We start from the raw sequence: 19,674 nt of genomic DNA on the forward strand, positions 1-19,674 counted from the left end.
GAACATATTCCACTCAATAGAAAACAGCAAAAAGGTCCATTGCCTAAGTTTTTCAAAAGGCAAAGTTTGATTAGAATTTTTGATCAGTTATAATAGGGCTTTTTTGCTTCTTATACTTTGTCTTTCAAAATAATTTAATTTAAAACCATAATTAATTAATCAGCCAGTATCTGTTGCATACCTCACTCCTTGCCAAGCACTTATACATTACACCTTCCCTGGTAAAGCTCATAATCTTACTGACAGATGAAAAATAATCATAGTACGAAGAAAATCCTAGTTTACTGCTTTAACCATTGTTAAATGCCATGATTCTCTTTGTACTATGTTTATTTTTCACTCTCAGTAAGATTGCAAGCTTTACCAGAGAAGATACGTAAGGGCTCAGCAAAATGCTAATGAGTGGTGAAGACACAATGCTGTGGAAGTTTACACAAAGATGACCACAGAATGGGCAAGAGTGGTCACGGGCAGCTTTGTGGTGAGGACAGAGAGGTAAGGAAACTGGCCACCCACTTAGTGCTGCTGCCTAGACCCTCCCACTCAGAGCCCTGCTCCACGCCTTGCCCTGGCCAGCTCCATCTTTGAGGCGGTGAGGACAGTCACCATGACGAGGGGAGAGACCACCCAGCTTGCTGCTTTGTTTTCTGCTGCCATCACAAGGTGGAGAGGAGGAAGGAGAGAGGGCCCACCTGGTCTTGTGCTGCCAGTGAGCTTCACCTCGAGCCCTCAGGAGAGGAAGCTTTGACCAGAAAAGAGTAGTCCAAGCATTTCGGGCTGGAATGCAAGGCTTTTCTTCATAGAAGATTGTTGTAGGTACTTAGTTTCTAATCTCAGATACATTTGCATTTAACGGCTTTCGTGAGTTCAAGAAGTTATTCGTGATTTATAGAATTCCTTTCTGTAGGAAAATGCTCGTTCCTGTTTTCAAGAATGACTCAGTTATCAGCAGGGTTTCAATCCTGACTATAAAGTATGATCCCTGGGGAGCTTAAAAAAAAAAAAAAAAAACAACACCTATATGCCCAGCCCACACTTGAATTAGACTGGTAATGGCACTAAGAATCAGGTTTTTGTTGTTGTTTTTTTAAAGCTTTCCGGAGGGAGTGAAATGTGTAGCCAAGATTGAGAACCACTGATCTTTTTTTGTCTGGGATTTATACCTAACAAATTAATACTAGTTTTTTAATTAATTGGGCTTCACTCCTAACTCATTATCAATAAATTTGTTCAGTACCTAGCTCGTATGGAATTTCTAGTATGTATTTCTTCATTAGAGCATGAATAATTCTAAGAGATTTTTTTTTAGCATTTTCTAGACAGTGAGACCAAGAAATTTGTTTAAAATGACAAATCAGAAAAGTGCCCTTAACTTACCAAACACAGATGGAAGCCTGTGCCATACACATATATATAAATATGATCAAAGCCAAGTCTGTGTATGTACAGGTGTGTATGCAGAGGTATAATAATTCTTTCTAAAAGCCTGCAGTTTGTAACCATCATAAGCTTTGCGTTTTTATTCTACTCCCAACTTGTAATAAGCGTACTACCATGTTCTTGAGGCTTATCTCCAGGAGGCATATTTACTTCCTTTCCAAGAAAAGGGGGAAAAAAAGTAAGTAGGTAAACGCTAGAGGTAAATACCCATTTAGCCCCTGTTCCACCCATCGTAGGTGCCTAATAAATAGTGGAGTGAGTCACTGACAGAACAACAGCTTCATTTACTATCAGAGTACAAACATTAATTTTAATCTTCTGAGAAATAACTTAGTAGAATTAGCTGGATTGCTACCCGTGGTAACCATGGCCTCCAAATAAATATCAGTGCATCAGGAAAGGAGATTAATGGGATAGATGGCTGGAAATTGGGGCTATGTGGGAAATAAACCCACCATATCTATATAAATAACAATCACATTAATAGTCTTGCCAACTGAACCTGGAACATAAAATTATCCTTGTTCTGACCAAAGCACCTAGGAGAAAACATGGTCCAAATTGTTTGAGTGACGGTCTGTTGTGCAAAAAGAGAGAGGAACGTGAATTTTTAAAAATTCTGCTCAGACTAGTGCTACAGGAATGATTTTCGTCTCTTGGATATTATCGCTTCAATGTGTTGGTAAGAGGAGGCAGTGTCCTGTCAACAGCTGTGTTGATTTAGAACCAGTACAGATCACTTAGCCTCTTGTCTCAGTTTTCTGTTAATGCTCTTGGGGCTTTGGCTTTTATGGTTTTCAGTTCTTTTTCTTAGAGGAATTAATACTGTTGAAATTAAACATTTTAATTTGTCAGTGAGTTTCCTGTATAAAATATGTCAAGCGCCAAATATTTATTGATATTTTAAGTGTTCAAGAATATAGAAGGAAAAGGCTGTGTCACTTACAAGCTTGTTTTGCAGTATCGAAGCTGTAACTATTTCGCGATGAGCGTATACGCTGCAAGAACATTTTCGCAATGTCCCTTTTATTTTTCAATTGACATAACAAATTCATTATTTACTAATTTCACACATTTGAGTTTTCAAAATAACCGTTAGTAAATGACATATTTCTATATGTCCAGCTGAATTCTTTGCCTGAATTGGGTTTATACATTTTTTTTAAAGTCTTCCACTAATAGAGGATATTTTAGTTTTCTCATGAATGCTTTTCATTTACTTATTTTGACATCAGGTAGTGAATCTAAAAGGAATCTTCAAAATTCCCCATATGATATTAACTCAACTTAATTCTTTATTTTTTCTCAAAAGTAAGAAGTCATGAGCTTTAACTAAAGACTGTTGTATCATTCTTTACAGTTAGAATGACCAAAATGACATTTTTATCATAAATGCATTTTTACAGATGAGTTGAATTTATCAATGAAAGAAAAAAATCTACTCTTTCTTGTTTCCTTTCACAGGCAGCGATACCGTCTTTATCCAAGTTTCACTGCCCCATGGCCCAAGTTAGTATATTTGGTTTAAGACTCCTAATACTTGCTTTGGCTTTAAAAATTAAACCAAGTGTAACCTTCCCTGCTAAAACTCTTCTTGGGTCTGGCAGCCTTGGTACCTTGCTTGCAATATCGTAGAAGTGAGGGCTTCACTCGTGCTATCTTCCGATCATAAATGATTTGCTTCAACTTAGATACTTTTAATGCTTTTTGTAAAACCTGTTTTCTCTTTTAAAAGAACATTATTATATTGGGTGACTTCCACATTTAACCATCTCTCTTTTCCAACTATAGAGTTCTAAATATATTTTAATGCTCAACTTAAAAAAAAACAAAACAGCAAGAGCATGCATGCGCATATGGGAATGCTGGCAGCTACTGCAGTGTCGAAATCCTGAAATACACTTAGCCTGGCCACGGCACAGACTCTAGGCAAATGACTATTATTTGACTTTCGAAGAACTATCTTATCATTGTAACTACTTAAATTATACAGCCTAAATATTCATCACTGTTAAGCAAAATAAAGTTCCACTGTAGATATTTGCTTTTATTTTTAAAGTCAACTAACAATTCACCAAATGATTCCATAAGTTTTAAACTAATAGATTAGTTGTTGTGCTGTCCTTCATACAAATGATTTCAAAATGTATACAATGGAAAACATTAGTTAGAAGCTAAATTAATTTACTACATAGTCTCTTAAGAAAAAAGGTAGGTGATCAAAATGTTGCTCATTTGAATAATATCAGTACACAAAGTACTCTTTAAGTTCTATATTGTTATAACTTTTAATTGACAAAAACTGTCGATGCTTAAAGGAAAACAAGAACCTGCCAAGTATGATTCTAAATGATCATTTATATATTTTTTCATCTTTTATATACTGTGCATAAACTAACAACTTACATAAATGTTGTCTTTCAGAATGTAATTACTTTATGCCTGTATTATGCCCTTGTCATCATAAATGTCTATAGGATAAGTTCCAATTAGAAGCTTTACTTACCCTTTTTGTGCCAGTTCATCAACTTATTCTCAAGTCAGGTTCATTAGATTCTAGTGTAGTTTCTGTTTTTATCAGGGCTCCCTCCATCATCTTAAATAGCTCCGTCACAATTAAAATTTCTGGATTCAAGTATGATGAACTGAATTTGCTCACCCGCCAAGGAGAGCCAGCCTATACCTAAGCAAAGTGAGGAGAGACCCGTCCCCCGACATGAGTTCTCTCCCTGGCCTCCTTTGAGAGAATCCCTGGGGAGAGCAGTTAGATGAGAAACTAACCCCAAGGAAAATCCAGTAAGGGCAGGGAAATTCTATACTAATAAACTCAGAGAAAGAAAATGAGCCCATCACAAAAGCTTAACAAAATTACCATTCCAAGTTTTTAGTAGTTTGCTGTTTTTCCCAGATATCTGAGAATCATACCCAAATAAAAAATTCCAATAATAGATTAACAGTGGGAATGTTATTTTGTTCAAGAAGCAAAATAACAGAATATCTTAGGCAGTTTTTTTTTCTGAAAATTCTGCTAAGAAATTTCTGCATGCTTTTATAGCAGTTTGCTTTAATAAAGGAAATACTGTTGTGTATTGGTTTATTGAACTGCTTTTGATAATTCTGTACATTTCTTTTAATAAATATAAGCAGTTTCCAGCTAAGCCTTTTCAGGATTAATAGATGAAATAAAATTCCTGTGAACTTTTAAAAAACTGTAACATCCTACAGGATCTGCTTCAGTATCATCCATAAGTTTAACCAAGGGCACTGATGACGTGCCTGTCCCCCCTCCTGTTCCTCCACGAAGACGGCCGGAATCTGCCCCCGCCGAGTCTTCACCGTCTAAGGTAAGTGGCAAGTCCCGTCATCTGCACACTGGAGCCATTACGGTTCCATTATAGTCATGCCCCCGTGTCTAGTTCACTTCCCACAGGACTAGGCTAACACTTCAGGGTAGCTGAGCTGAATAGAGTGTAGACAAGGACTAAACACGGATTTACCCTGAAGTAATGTTTATTGCCTTTCTTCTGAACATAGTTTTTTTGGTATGTTTTCAAAACCCTTATAAATCTAGATTATGGGTACTGTCAAGGAAAAAACAAGTTTAATCAGTAAGGAATAATGTAGTCTCAAGCAGAGACTATACAGAGGAAGAGGAAGAAGCAAAGAGGTGTGAAGCTTTGTATGAAAGTGCATTTTAAGTGAAACTTGAACATTACCTCTCTGAGCCTTTAATAGTAAATCCGACCTGCTTTTACATGGGATTTGCATGACAGTTCTAGGTTGGAAGAGACCTTAAAGGCTTATAATAGCCATTTTTTCCACTTGTTTAAGCTTCTTCCTTTGCCAGCCATTAATGACTCAGGGGTTGTGAGTGTCCAGAGAGCAGAGCACCTGGACAAGTCAAGACACTTTGCAGAATATCATAAAATGTTAATATAGTAAGTTTAAAATTATAAGATGAACTTACGTTAAATCATAAATGATTTTATACTAGATTGATAGGTAAGCAATAGCAAACAACAAAATTTTGAGAAAAATTAAAACTTTGAAAAAAAAATCTTAACAAATTGGCATTAACCCCCCCCACCCCGATTTAAAACATATGGCAAAACTCACTGATCCATACCTAGGGCTCTACCAATAGTGTGTGTGAAAACCCCAACTTAATTCTAACGTATTCATGGTACTACATTAATTTTTAATAAGTTTGTGTTTTATTCTTTTTCTCATTTGTGTTAGATTATGTCTAAGCGTTTGGACAGCCCCCCAGCAATTCCTCCTAGACAGCCCACATCAAAAGCCTATTCACCACGATATTCAATATCAGACCGGACCTCGATATCAGACCCTCCTGAGAGCCCTCCCTTATTACCACCACGAGAACCTGTGAGGACACCTGATGTTTTCTCCAGCTCACCACTACATCTCCAGCCTCCCCCTTTGGGCAAAAAAAGTGATCATGGCAATGCCTTCTTCCCAAACAGCCCTTCCCCTTTTACACCACCTCCTCCTCAAACACCCTCTCCTCATGGCACGAGAAGGCATCTGCCATCGCCACCATTGACACAAGAAGTGGACCTTCCTTCCATCACTGGGCCGCCTGTTCCTCCACGACAAAGCACTTCTCAACATATCCCTAAACTCCCTCCAAAAACTTACAAAAGGGAGCACACACACCCATCCATGCACAGGGATGGCCCACCGCTGCTGGAGAACGCCCATTCGTCCTGAGGGTCTCTGCTCTGGGACGGACGTTTGCCCAGCCCCAGATCTGTTGCTGGTGATGGACGCGCTGAATGTGCCAGCGCTGAGGAGTTCAATGACAGCTCCAAACACTAACGACTCTACTTCAAGACGCAGTATGAGACAATGAATTTTAACCCAGACGTGATTATAAAATGAAAATGGTATTCGTTTAGAATCTGGAAAGACTGACCTAGAGGAATTGGACAATTGATTGCACCTGAAAATCAAGTAAAGGGACCTTTTCCGGCCAATAGGCAGGAGTCCTGTTTTTGTGAAGTGATCTTTATCATTAAAGGGATGGAAAACACAGTCTAGTGTCCAGCGGGCCCACATGATGACAGTTTTTGTAATTCAAAATATGCACTTTTTAAAAAGAAATCTTAAACAGGGATCTTCATATCTCCTTTGTTTTCCTTTGCTTTTACTCGTCCTACTTTAGAATATTTTCTTAAAAATCATTCAGAGGACTGTGAGGAGTGGCTGTGGTGCCTGACCTCATCGGAGTCAAGGCCCAGCACTGTGCCACAGTCCTGTTTACAGATAATTACAGTGAAGTGAATGGGTACCGAGGCTTCACCAAAGAGGTACTTTTTTCTTTTTTTTTCTTTTATCTTTTTTTTTTTTTTTAGGAGTAATTATACTAATTTTAAGAGCATTCCCCCACCCACCCTCCCTACACAAACAAAACGTGATGGTGTTGCCTTCAAATGAGAAGTTTTGTGTCATTAATGTGACAGAAGAACTTTTTTAAAACTGTTAACTGTCGAGTATACGATTTACACTTAGGAGACTGTTAATCTATGCTAGATTGTTATTTTCCCCCCTTCTCCCACAAAAGTTTACTGGTAATCCATGTCATGGCTCATAGCTGTCCCTCTAACCATGCTCTGAAAACGCAGTCACCCAGTGTGAGAAGGAGCACTTGCTGGGCACCACTGACACCATTCATGTTTTACTGATAGTTGAGTAATCAGCATATCTAGAATTACCTTGCATTGCCGAAATCATGTGTATATAGTGAATGTTATATAATAAACCCGGCAGGTCTGTTTTAATTTAATTGAATAAAGATACAAATACTTCGTTTGGCTGGCATATATTAAATTATTATATGGAGAAAATGGTTGATTCTTATTTCTTTCAGTTGAAACACACACACACACTAAGCATAAAAGCACGTATTGTGGTACGCCTTGGTTTTCTAGTTCTGGATGTATGTATTCATCTTAAAGAATGATCTAAAGCTACAGTTTGGCATGTAGGAAAAAATTGGGCTAGAATAGGATGGGTATCTTTTAAGCAGAACTTTGTAAGTTTTTTAATTTCCTAGGCAACATGTATACAGTTTGTTAGTTTATATTAAACATTCTACCTTGCTTGAGGTCTGTGCTCTATCAAAACTGTTCATAACAGAACATCTGCCTATATCATTAGTATCATAATACAGATTATTCATTAAGCCTATGTACTGATCTTCTGAGTCTAACCAATACTGTGACTGAAATGCATGCAACCTGTCGAAGAGAAAAAGTTTTATTAATCTCCACTAGAATGTCCGTGAAATGTGCAGTATCCCATCATCAGAGAGTAGCCAGTCCATCAGTACCTGCATGTGTCCTCAGAATAATGAAGCAACATCGCAGCGGTTCTGTTAACCATGTACCATTAGAGACATTTTTAGAAGTACTGCATCATGGTGGAAACCTAGTAGTTTAATAATTTCCTGTGATATTTATTAGAGCATTAAATGCACATCACAGTAGTACAGTGTATAGTCCTTTAAGACCAGAATGTTGATTGCATCATCATTAAGCAATCCATCCTATCATATCCTTTCTTATTTATTTGTTAGAGTTGAATCTTTTTTGTTTAATATCTGTACCATTCCTATTATGGTAGCCATTTTTCTCTTTGTAAAATGTCTCTTTTTAAAAGTCTCCCAAAAAATTAATTTCAAATCCACTCCTGTACGCAAAGTGTCCATAAGACCATTCATGCAACAAGTGTTGATCTAAGCCTACTTACTAGTGCTGCTACAAATAATCATAACACACATTCCAGACTCCCCCATGACTTTTTACTAGATCAGCCTCATTTTCCATAGGATTTCCCTTTATATGTCTTATTGATCACTTTTCTTTTTAATTACCCCACCCCACTCCAAATGAGAACCTGAGAAGTTACATTGGAGCCCATTCAGTATCTCTCTGGCCAATGTGTTAGCCTTCAATAATGCTTTTCAACCCACCTGATCTTTTAAAGAGGAAAAGCTCAGATTTGGAGTTCTAATCCTACTTCTCCGAAAGGGGACCATTCTCCTACCCCAGTGGTTCTGGGAGACCACTTCACTGTGGAGACCACATCAGCATTGTGGATAGAGGATACTTTTATTCTGAAGTTGACACTTGGGTAAAAATATTTTCTGCAGTGGTAACTGATCAGAAAAATCTCAGTTGGATGCCCTTAAATGGAGGTGAGAAAAACATATCCTTGCCTTCTTCATATGTGAAACATTAACTAGCTGACAAATTTATTCTTTGTAGTAACTAAAATATACTTATTCAGGGACAAGAAGTGGCTGAGAAGAGAACTGCATCACCACAAAATTCTGCTTTTGAATCCAGGACATTACAAGACAGTCAATGCAGCATGACTATTTCTAAATCACATTCCACAATATGGGACATTTCTTTTAGAAATGGGAATGTTCTTAGAAGATTCATTATCTTTGGATCACAAAATAAAAATATTTCAAGGTTGAATTAAGTGGGCTGATAAGCAATAACAATAGAAAGGGAGGCTTTCCACATCTAAGCACTTTTTAAAACAGGAATAGAGAAGTGTATGTTTCTAAGTTTATTGAAAGACAGATAGTTGACTGTTCCTAGCACTCCTAATGTAAGTTAAGAGTACAGACTTATCAGGAAGTTTACAAACATTAAAAGTTTACTTAATTAAAGGTTGTTGGGTATCAGATTATGTGTTTAGCGGGTTACTATGCTCTAACAGCTCAAGAATGTTTTAATGGATATGAATTTAGAAAAGAGCATGCCACACTGACGATACCACAATCAACACAACAGTCTAGTGAACAAGTACTGTTTCACTCGGAGGCTATATTATGGTTCTAAATTCTTCCGTAATGGGTTTTTTCACAAACTGAAAGTTACACAAACCAAAACTTAGTTGGCATCTATGACCGTGATCTTAATTCTCAAGTTCAGCTTACTTTAGTCACATATTTCATCCTTTTAATGATAGCTTAAATTCCGTTTAAAGTGGCTTGGCAAAACAAATCATGGAAATGGAAGGAGAGGTTCCCAGGTTGTTAGTGTTGTATATATTGAGGAAGACCTTTTTATTTCCTCCCGATTTAGAAAGAGAGAAATTTAACCTTTTATTTCTTGGTATTCTGCTGCTATGGGTAGGTTCACTTATTCTTTTAATCTATATTAGTGTAGAAGTGTAGGTCCTGTTGCACATTAATCTTTACCAGTAAAAGAAACATCACAAGGTTAATATCAGTTTGGCTGAAAGAATTATGCAGAATTATTTATATGGGAAAGTGATGACTTAGTTTATTTATTCCATATTTTTCTTTTGAAACATCTCATTACTAACTTAAAATCATTTCATAATCCCTTATACATGAGCCAATGAAATATTTTGAGCTCCAGTTAAGAAGCATGATGTCTATATGATAAACAAAAGCACTTGTAACTTGTTTTATAAATGTCATGCCTTATTTTCCATTTTTGACACCGTAAAGTGCATTTTCTGTCGACTGTGAGCAAATTTCCCTTTTGCCTTTAATGAAAATAGTGCATTAAGTAGCCAATTGCTGCAAAATTATAAAGCAAGTTAGCTAAAGGTGGATCACATTGGACTACCACTCAAAGAAACAAGATGCATAGGACAGAAGTCACATGTGGTGTGGCTTTAGGGAGAACGCACCTGTGCCAGATGCATGCCACTTTCAGTAGCTGCCAAATGTGCCTTTAATTAAGAACATCTCTAATTTTTTTCTTCAGATCAAGTCAGCATTTGGGGGCGGGATCAGGGCAGGGGACCTTGGGGTGCAAATATCTGGTGAAACTCACCAGAGAAGAAGCCTTTGTCAAAGTGACATGTATAACTTTAGTTGAAACGTGTTTGTGTATATATATATATATGTGTGTGTGTGTGTATTTGCCTTTGTTTAGTAGCACGGTATTTGCTAAAATAATTGTCCAAAAAATTGCTCTGTCGGTCTTACTCTCATGTAAAAACAAAGTGCAGTCTATACATCTAATATGGCCTTTGTACCTAACCATGTTCGTAGGTAATCTTTGTACTCTCTGTGCAGCAGTATTTGGTTTGCATTTAAAGTGAAGATAATGGCTGTTATTTTTCTGGCATTACTAAGATAAACTGAAAAATAATAAAGAAAAATGCCTTATATAGTCCACAAATGTATTATTTTTGTATGTGTTTATTTTAGAAAGCACTCCTTTCAGTATCAGTCGTCATTCTCCTCTTCGCTCGTGCTTTCCATATAGAAATAGTTTGTTCTTTATCGTGGTCTTGCTTTGGAAGCACTTTTTCCTGGATCATATTATATATAGAAAGTTCAGTCTTTCCTTCTGTCTCAAGCCCTAGGGCTGTAGTGAGTGGGAGGCCCTTGGGATGAAAATCAGTACTTTAGTGACCTTGGGCGTCACCTGGATGAAGTTTCAAAGGGGCGAGGAGGCATTTGTATTCCGTAAAAGTTTTAAGATACCACAGTTCCTTGACAGGGAAGTTTTACTGAGACCTGTTGGAATGTGGCAGCCTGACGTTTAGCAATTCTTTCTAGGCTTGGCATAAAAAGATACAGTTTACGGTTATATGCTGTAAAGAATTTTTTTTTAATGTGAGGCCATTCATGATGAACTACAGAATGTAAAAATTGATGAAAAACTTAGCAATCTAATACCCTTATTTAAAAATTGGAGCAAGCGAAGCCTGGAGCAGCGAGATGACTTAGCCAGCGTCCTGTGCCAGTTCGTTCCTGAGACAATGGGCTCAACTTCAATTCCTGGTGTTTGGAGGGCTGCTCTCAGGACTTGCTAAAATTTATTTGTGCCCCTCCCCCCGCTTTTAAGACACAAAATCATTAATTTGTACAAATTCCATTTGTAGGCCAGTGAAATCCAGTTATGTATTATTGGGTACATACTAGGTAATCAATTTAAGAGCTATGGGTAAATAACATTAATACTGATATTAGTCAACCTGGTTCTGAATTTGCTCTTGAAATGTCACTTTTGAATTTTAACCGGGTGGTTTGCTTTTTTTACTTATTTTAATCATGTTAGCTCATCACAGATTCAGGGCACTTAAGTCTCTAGGGTACCCACGATGGGGGGAGCCTACCTCTTTGCAGATAGATGCATATGGCTCTCAGAGAATTCCAAAGAAACTTATGTACATTTCTATTGTTTTAAGACTCTTGCTTCACATTAGAGGCAAGGAAAAAAAATACAGTCGTTTTTTAGAAATTAGTTTCTCTACGTTTGTGACTCATCAAGAAAAGGAAGAATCATTGTGGTAGAGGACAGTCAGCAAATGCCTTGGCATCACATCATCTGTGTTCACATTCTGGTTCCATTATTTACTAGATGTGTGATTTTGGCAAAGTTACTTAAAAAATCTGAGTCTCTGTTCCTCATCAATATGTGAGGCTAGTAATCTACTGGGGGAACTCCTGTGAGGTTTAAAGGTAATACGTGTGAAGCTCAATGCCTTTCACAGAATAGGTGCTTAATAAAGGTAGCTAAAGTTAGGAGGGATGTGTTTTCAAAGTTTGCCTGCTTTTAGGTATCTTTTAAGAGGTTGATATTTCATCCTGAAGTCCCCATAACTTCTTGATTTCTTTACTATCCAGCTTCCTTTGATGTTTACCATCACCTAAATTGGTTTTGAGTAACCGTCTTATAAGCATTTCATAGGGCCCATCTGACTATTCAACAAATATTTACTGTTCCAGGTACACTTCTGATGTCAGGAAGAACAAAACAAAAATCTATATCATAATAAGATTAGTAATCTAATGAGATATAGACAATAAGAAATAGCATATATGTTAGAATGTTGTAACTGCTATGAACAAAAAAAAGGACAAGGGAATGTAGGGGATGGGGTGGTGGGTGATATGTAAATGGGATGATCAGAGTTGGCTCACAGAGAAGGTGACATATGAGTAAACACTTGAAGGAGGTGAAGGAAGGAGACGTGCAAGTGTCTGAGGAAGGAATCAGCCAAGTCACAGGGAAAGGCCAGTTCGGAAGCCTAGAGGCAGGAGCATACTTGGTACATCTAAGGAATGGTGAGGCTATGTGTGCCTGGAGAGGAACGAATGTGGGCAGAATAGGAGAGGCCATCGGACATTTAATGGGATCCAGATCGCTTGTGATGAGTTTGGCTTCCGTTAGAAATAGAGCCCATGGAGCATTTGAGTAGAGGTTTGCTCTGACTGCCATGTTGAGAATAATTAGGGGTTAAGAGCAGGAGTGGGGAGGCTAGCCCAACACAAGGCAGCTTGATCAAGGTGACAGCAGTGCAGGTGGTGAGAAGTGGTCAGAGACAGCCACTTTGCTGAGAGACTGAACATGAGGCTTAAGGAACAGAATTGTCGGGGCACCTGGGTGGCTCATTTGGTTAAGCGTCTGATTTGGCTCAGTTCATGATCTCATGGTCCTCAGAGCGAGCCCCGCGATGGGCTCCGTGCTGAGCAAGGAGTCTGCTTGTCCCTCTGCCCCTCCCCACCCCTTGTGCTCTCTCTCTCTCCCTCTCTCTCTCTCGAATAAGTAAATATCTTTTTTAAGAAAAGAATTAAAAAGAAACAGAATTGTTAAGGATGACTTCAATGTTTTTGGCAACTAGAAAAACAAAGTTACCATTAACTGAGGTGGGAAGGTAGAGTGGAAGCAGGCTAGGACATATTCAGTTTAATAAATATGTCAGACATCTGAAGGGTGCCAGGCGGCAGTGGGAGATAGGAGTCTGAGCTGAGAATATAAATTTGGGAGTCACTTTCATAAAGATCATATTTGAAAGCTAGCAGACTGGATAAGATCACCAAAGAAGCTAAGTACAGAATGGGAAAAGAAGAGATCTAAGTAAAGGAGAGCCCAGGGGCACTCTGACAAGAGAGGGAGAAGGAGGGAGAACCAGCGAACAGACCAAGAAGGAGCTGCCAATGAAGATGTAAGCCAACAGTAGGTTGTGCCCTTGAAGCCTAGTAAATTATTTCAGAAGGGAGAGGGGATAAGCATGTCAAATACTCTTTGACAGGGAGAATGGACCATTCACGTAGCAAGGCAGAAGTGAGTGATGATCTGGACTCAACCAGTTCAGGGGAGTGGTGCAGGCCCAGTGAGTCTAATAAAGAATGCGGAGAATTGGAGCAGTTGCCTCTCTCAAGTTTCACTAGAAAGGCAAGCAGGGACGTAAGGCATAGCCACAACAGTCAAGGTATCTTTTGCTTAAAAAACGGGAGAAATAGGGGGCGCCTGGGTGGCTCAGTGGTTAAGCATCTGCCTTCGGCTCAGGGTGTGATCCCGGAGTCCTGGGATCAAGCCCCACATCAGGCTCCTCGGCTGGGAGCCTGCTTCTTCCTCTCCCACTCCCCCTGCCTGTGTTCCCTCTCTTGCTGGCTGTCTCTCTCTCCGTCATAAATAAATAAAATCTTTAAAAAAAAATGGAAGAAATAAGAGCATGCTTGTATGCTGAAGCGTTTGTCCCAGTTGGAAAATGCGATAATGAGAAGGGATGTGACCTAGTGCTGAATGGAAACAACCCACTTAGAAACACAGATGGCGTCCAGCAACAGGCCTTTACAGGAGAGCCCACTGCCTTCAGATGAACAGTTTTACATACATGAGGAAGAAACACAACACATTCAGTTTTCCTGCTAAGAAGTATGAGCATTTAATGCTACTATCTCTGAAGAGAAGGAGGCAAGAGGGGAGAAAATAATCTGTAGATAAGAAACAAGTTTAGATGACTTCTCAAGATCATGCATGCATAAGCTCTTTGAAAACAAGTTTAGGAAACAAACTATTTGGGTAGAAAAATCTTGACTATTTTGCACGTCTGACAAACTCCAAAAACATTTTCAGCATTGCCTAAATCATATCATGTGTTCTTATATGTATGCTTAAAACTTTGGTCTAGTGCCACACAACAATTTCTATTTTTTTCCCTTAAAATATGTAGGTCCTCATCAATTTTCTCAACCTCTTTTATATCTCATGTTCCTTTTCTCTCCCCCGCTCCGCCCCATGTGAGACTCACTGGCCTGTATTCCGTAAATACCAGTATGCTCAGAATGCTACACTCACATCTTTAAGTTAAATCAACTTTCAGGCTATGAGGATTCCAAGTGTCCCAAAAGCATTACTAGTTTTAGGCTCAGGAAGAAAATTATTAATGGTGATGTTTCAAGAGAAAATTTAGTCTGAAAACTAGATTTAATTTTATTATACAACTTAATGTATGACATTCATTTTATTGTTTCCCTAAGTGCATGCGATAATCTGGAATATACAATCAATTCTACCGACTTATTTTAAAGAACACTAGTCCTGTGTACAAGTATATTTTAACCAAAATCTTATTGTATGTGATAGTAAAGGTCACAGATGATAAATGTAAGAATTCAGAAAGATTCATTTGGGTTTTGATGAACTACCAACTTTCTGTTCAAGGTAAGTGTAATCAACTCTTTATTCTGTCCTAAGTTTCCATCTATGGATAGAATCTGAGTGCTGAAGTTTACATACTAGATCATTCAATTTGTTGGTCTAAGAGGTAATGGCTCTTAAACGTCAGTGGGCCAAAGAATCACCTCAGTGCATTTAAAATGCAGATGCCTGGGCCCCACTCACAAATATTCCAATAAAGTGGGACTGAGCTAGTATCCAGAAATCTGAATTTTTACAAGTGCCCTCATGGAGAAAGAAACACATTGGTAAAGACTTGAAGAAGATAAGTGAACGAGACACGAGATACTATAGAAAGCACTACTCACAGGGTTTTCCCTGGACAAACATGTAACATTCTGCTTTCAAGTCTCCAACAGGTTTAAACCATTTGTCCCATGATGAAACCACCCCCTACAGGGACCCCCAGAGCACTGCTCCGCAAATCCCTCCCCTCCAAGGTTCCAGCTTCGGAGTCAGAAAAGCAGGGCGATCCTTGCTCGGGCTTGTACAAAGACCACACCAGGCTGCAGAAGGGACCGGGTGCTGCTCCTGACCTGTGCAGAAAGATCCCCCTCATCTTTTGGTGAAGTGATTCTTTCTGCTCATGAACCCTGACACTTCCAGAAGACAGCTGTGGCCTTCTGCGTAAACTGCACTTCTCCAGGAGACTGGAGCTCACAGATGCAGGAATTGCAAGACTCTTTCTCACCCTGACTTCATCCTTACTGAAACATTAAATGTCATTAAGAAATTTCATTAAAGATCCTATCTCTGCTGTCAGTTTATAAAATACTACATAGTAAGATGATGAAACAAGCCAGGACAACAGAGAAAAAAGTAGCAACCTTTTTTTTTTTTTTTTTTTTTTTTTAAGTGGAGGGATGTTTTCTACCTCTAGAGGCTGTGAAAGTGGCAGTGGTGCCTTTTGCCTTTAAGCAAAAACTGCTTCTGAAGACAACTGTATTTTATTTCTTTGGTATTTTTCTTTTAAAAAAAGAAAGAAAGGCAGGAGGGTAAAGTGACAACCCTGAAGCTCTTTGTCGAATTATGAGTAGAAATTATTCTCTGTAGCCTACTGTGTACTATTCTAGAGGCGGAAAGGCATTTAAAAATGTACGTCACAGTTCGTCAGAGTTCCTTCCCTTGAAGGGACTTACATTCTTCTTGGGAAGACAAGACAAAATACATCGAAAGATAGGTTACAGCACCAGAGACCACAGAAAGATGGCGGACTTAAACTGGACCTCGAAGACTGGCAGGGAGGAAGGAGGCTGGGGAAAGGCCTGAAGCAAGGTGCATGGCCCGCCAGCGGGCAATAGAAGCCCAGCTTGGCTGAGGCACAGTAGTCCAGCAGGCCGGCGAAGTGGGAGATGGCAGCCAGAGAAAAGATACGGAGCCACACTGGAGAGTAGGACAACCTTGGATGTTCAGAATCTGACAAGTAAGAACATTCAAATAGTTTCACACAATGCAGTATTCAGGAATATTAATGTGTCAGAGATGTGTAGGATTGATGGGAACAGACAGTTCTTGGGGGCAGTTAGAAAGCTACAAGAAAAACCCAGGTATCGGGTGAAGGAGAGAGTAGCAGCACTAATTATTACCAGTTTTATAGGCTAGTTTCATAAAATATAACAAAACTGAGTTGTGCTACAGATGTAACATCAAGACTTTTTTTCAAAAGATGTTACCAGAATGAAAATTTGGGAGGTGTGTGAGAGTTTTGAAACCTTCCCAGTAATCGATCATTTTTATGATCGACATTATGAAGGGGAAAGAAACGTTATTGTTTTTACATTTTACTTAAAAGACTGTAACTTGTGCTTCACTTTTCCATGTCCAGTCAGTTCTGCACTGTGCTTTCCGGCACTGCCCTCAAACCGCCTTCAGCCTACCAATGGAGAGAAATCTAACTTCGAAGGGGTTCGTTAATTTCAGGAAAATGAAAAGCTTGGCTTACACCTAAATACTGGAAATGCCCAAAATTTGTCAGTGATCTTTTAAGAGTTCCAAATCACCTATTGTTCAAAATGCTAATGGATGAGTTCCTAATTAATCATCAGACAAGTAGAAGAAAACCTGTAACACTCAGAAGTAAAACTTCCCTGATTCTATCAAACAGCGCATTCCTAGAGCAACAGCCTCTAAAAAAGTTGGTCTGAATACCAAGATTTTGAAGAAGCAGTAACCAAATGCCTCTAATTTATTACAGATGACTGCCTGGGAAGAGAGACAAGTTGTTCAAACCAAATGGTTTCTATTATTCTTACATTTGGGTCATGTCAAGGATGTGGACCATCTTGGATATATCCGTGTAGAAACGGAGCACGTTCTATTACCCCGCAGCCAGGCAATTCTCATGGCAATGATTCCTCTGTCTGAACTATAAGAACGCTGGGGTTTTTTACAGCTTACTGCTGGAAAACAGCCCTAAGTTTTCATTCTGACCTGGTGTTTCATAGCAACCCCTGTGCACAGATATATACAAGCCACTAAAGCACTGACGGTGTTGCCACCTTCTTTACAGGCTGAAGAAAATCTTTTTAAAAAGAGGATGTAGCTAAGTAAGTGCTTTTTTCCCCAATCCACCTGTTCATGAGCGTATGTGACACTCAGGATCACTAGTGGATCTTTGAATCCTGAATACTCAAAAACACATAGACTCTAGACTGTTCTCATCTATAGCACAACCCACATGAGGGAAAATGTTTCTTTGGCCTCCCAGTTTCGAGAGAAATCATTGTTCCCTATACTGATTTTCATAACCACAGTAGAAGAGAAATACTGCTCTCGGGGTTCTCTTCCTGTTTGGAGATCAATGTGTCTATAAGATCTGAAACTTCGATATCATGGTTTAAGTACAAATTCTCCACAACTCAGATTGGCAACATGTAAAATACAACTCTGTTCATTGATCCTTTGCCTTAAGGGATGTTAGGTATTGCCTTGGGGTTTTTGAAAGACAAACGGCAAGACAGAACTGCTCCCTAACATCGTGTGTATTAGCCTAAGAACACTGGGATGAATTCATAAGGTAAATGCCTAGGAAGCAGAAAACTCACATCCACGTTACATCTCAATATTATATTGGGGGGAATGACTTCAAGTTGGAAGTTTTTGTTCTTACAAACATTTATTTTCCTCCAAATTTACTGTGTTTCTGTAATGCTGTGAAAAGTCTTCATTTCCCTTTTCCCAAGTGTTGAGGTTCAAAAAGCCAGCTCTCAACCATAGACTAATCTTCATCTCTTCAATGTCTTGTATGTTGATTTAGTTTCATATGTAAGTATTTATATTAGTTTTCCTCAGGGATTTATACATCAATATATATATATATTCCTACACAGATATATACAAGCTTTTTATCCTCATCTTACCACTTGACAATACAACTTTAAGTATGTTTTACACAGCTGTTCCTTGGTCAAGGTCATTTGCAAGAGCAAGTCGGTTTCTGAAGAAATCTTGTTTGGTGGGTGAAGGATCCATTGAGGGATTCTCATTAGTTTTTTCCCTGTATTCTGATCCACTGGACCTAAAATCTCAGCACACAGATAAAGTACAGGTTGATTTGGTTTTAATTGTTTTCAGATATTTTATCCAAATTGTTTTGCATTTGTTAAACAGTTGCCTCTTAGATCTGGAATAATTTTTACTTCCCTTCAATATCATGACTCAGGACATGTGTAACTAAAATTTGCAACGAACATAAAGAGAATATCTTTCTAATGCTTTATGGAGACAATTGTGACAACTGTGTATGTTAGTGTAAGATATTGTGTATAACTTTGTAAAAGGGAAATAAAAGCTCAGAAAATTTAGGAAATCCTATTTTTGATTCAACCAAGTAACTACTCCACAAATTACCAAGGCCCTTAAATTGAAATGGATGGAATTCACTGTTTTCAACCAAGGTTATCTATCAAGGGCCATTACTGAATTTGGGCATTACATTACAAACTCTTGCTTTTGCTTGTTTTCATTTTTAAATGAAAGATTTATTGAAGCCAACCACACATATATGCTACATTTGGTAGAATGCAGAAATTAGTACAGTAGTCAGATTGAGGAGATGCTATAATCTTAACCACCACAAAGGAGACCAAGCCCAATCAATAATAGTCAACAACTCAAATCAGTCCAATTGAGTCCCCAGTCGAGGGTGCATTCTTCCTTTATCTTGGTTAAGCCAGTTGGGTAATCCATTCCAGCTCTGCACCTTCTCCAGTTTGTTCATGTCAGAAGTCCCTGGAGGGAGGAGGCTTTCTGGAAATAACCTCTGATAAGCTAGGCTGGGGACCTTTGGCTAACTTAAACTCTGAGCTAGAATGGGTAGAACTAGCCCACTAAGAACCAATATCAAAAGACCTCATGCAGGATGTATGGAAGTGATGCTAGACATGAAGTTCTTTGTCCAAAGCTCCTACACAACTGAACAAGTTCCCCGTGTGCTGAGGCAGAATCAGGCATGCTTCCACTATCCACAAAAGAAGGGTAAGTTCTTTCACTATCTTTGGTATGCTACGAGTCCTCACTGTTGTTGTTCGGTAAGTTAATCGTGACTCTATCATCTACTGAACTCATTGGGCAGAATTCAAACACCCCTTTACATTATTCAAAGAAAGAAGTTGGATCCACACAAAGACTAAAATCCTGATGTCTGGAAACCTGATGACTGACTGGATTTTCTTACTATTCACCCTGATACTTGGTATCACAGATGAAGCCAGAGCTGCCCACCACGTTTTCTATTTCCGGTCAG

General features: G+C 38.7%; 2 protein-coding genes across 4 annotated transcripts in view; one reads left to right on the plus strand and one right to left on the minus strand.

Annotated features, from left to right (window-relative positions):
• The window catches only part of SOS1 (SOS Ras/Rac guanine nucleotide exchange factor 1), a 138,155-nt gene extending 127,514 nt beyond the window's left edge, over positions 1–10,641 (plus strand). For 2 of the 3 annotated variants that reach the window (XM_002924049.4, XM_034659628.1), the window contains 3 exons: positions 2,905–2,949; positions 4,666–4,784; positions 5,680–10,641. In XM_002924049.4, the coding sequence (XP_002924095.1) occupies positions 2,905–2,949; positions 4,666–4,784; positions 5,680–6,171 (656 nt within the window). In that variant the 3' untranslated portion in view covers positions 6,172–10,641. The remainder of the gene's footprint in view (positions 1–2,904; positions 2,950–4,665; positions 4,785–5,679) is intronic. The other variant, XM_011230809.3, reaches the window with a different exon arrangement.
• A 7,676-nt stretch (positions 10,642–18,317) lies between these two features.
• Positions 18,318–19,674, minus strand: part of ARHGEF33 (Rho guanine nucleotide exchange factor 33) — a 46,735-nt gene continuing 45,378 nt past the window's right edge. Inside the window, exon 17 of the mRNA XM_034659629.1 lies at positions 18,318–18,447. Coding sequence (XP_034515520.1) covers positions 18,318–18,447 — 130 coding nt within the window. The remainder of the gene's footprint in view (positions 18,448–19,674) is intronic.

The sequence above is a fragment of the Ailuropoda melanoleuca genome, chromosome 4 (genome assembly GCF_002007445.2).
Source record: "Ailuropoda melanoleuca isolate Jingjing chromosome 4, ASM200744v2, whole genome shotgun sequence".
Lineage (NCBI taxonomy): Eukaryota > Metazoa > Chordata > Mammalia > Carnivora > Ursidae > Ailuropoda > Ailuropoda melanoleuca.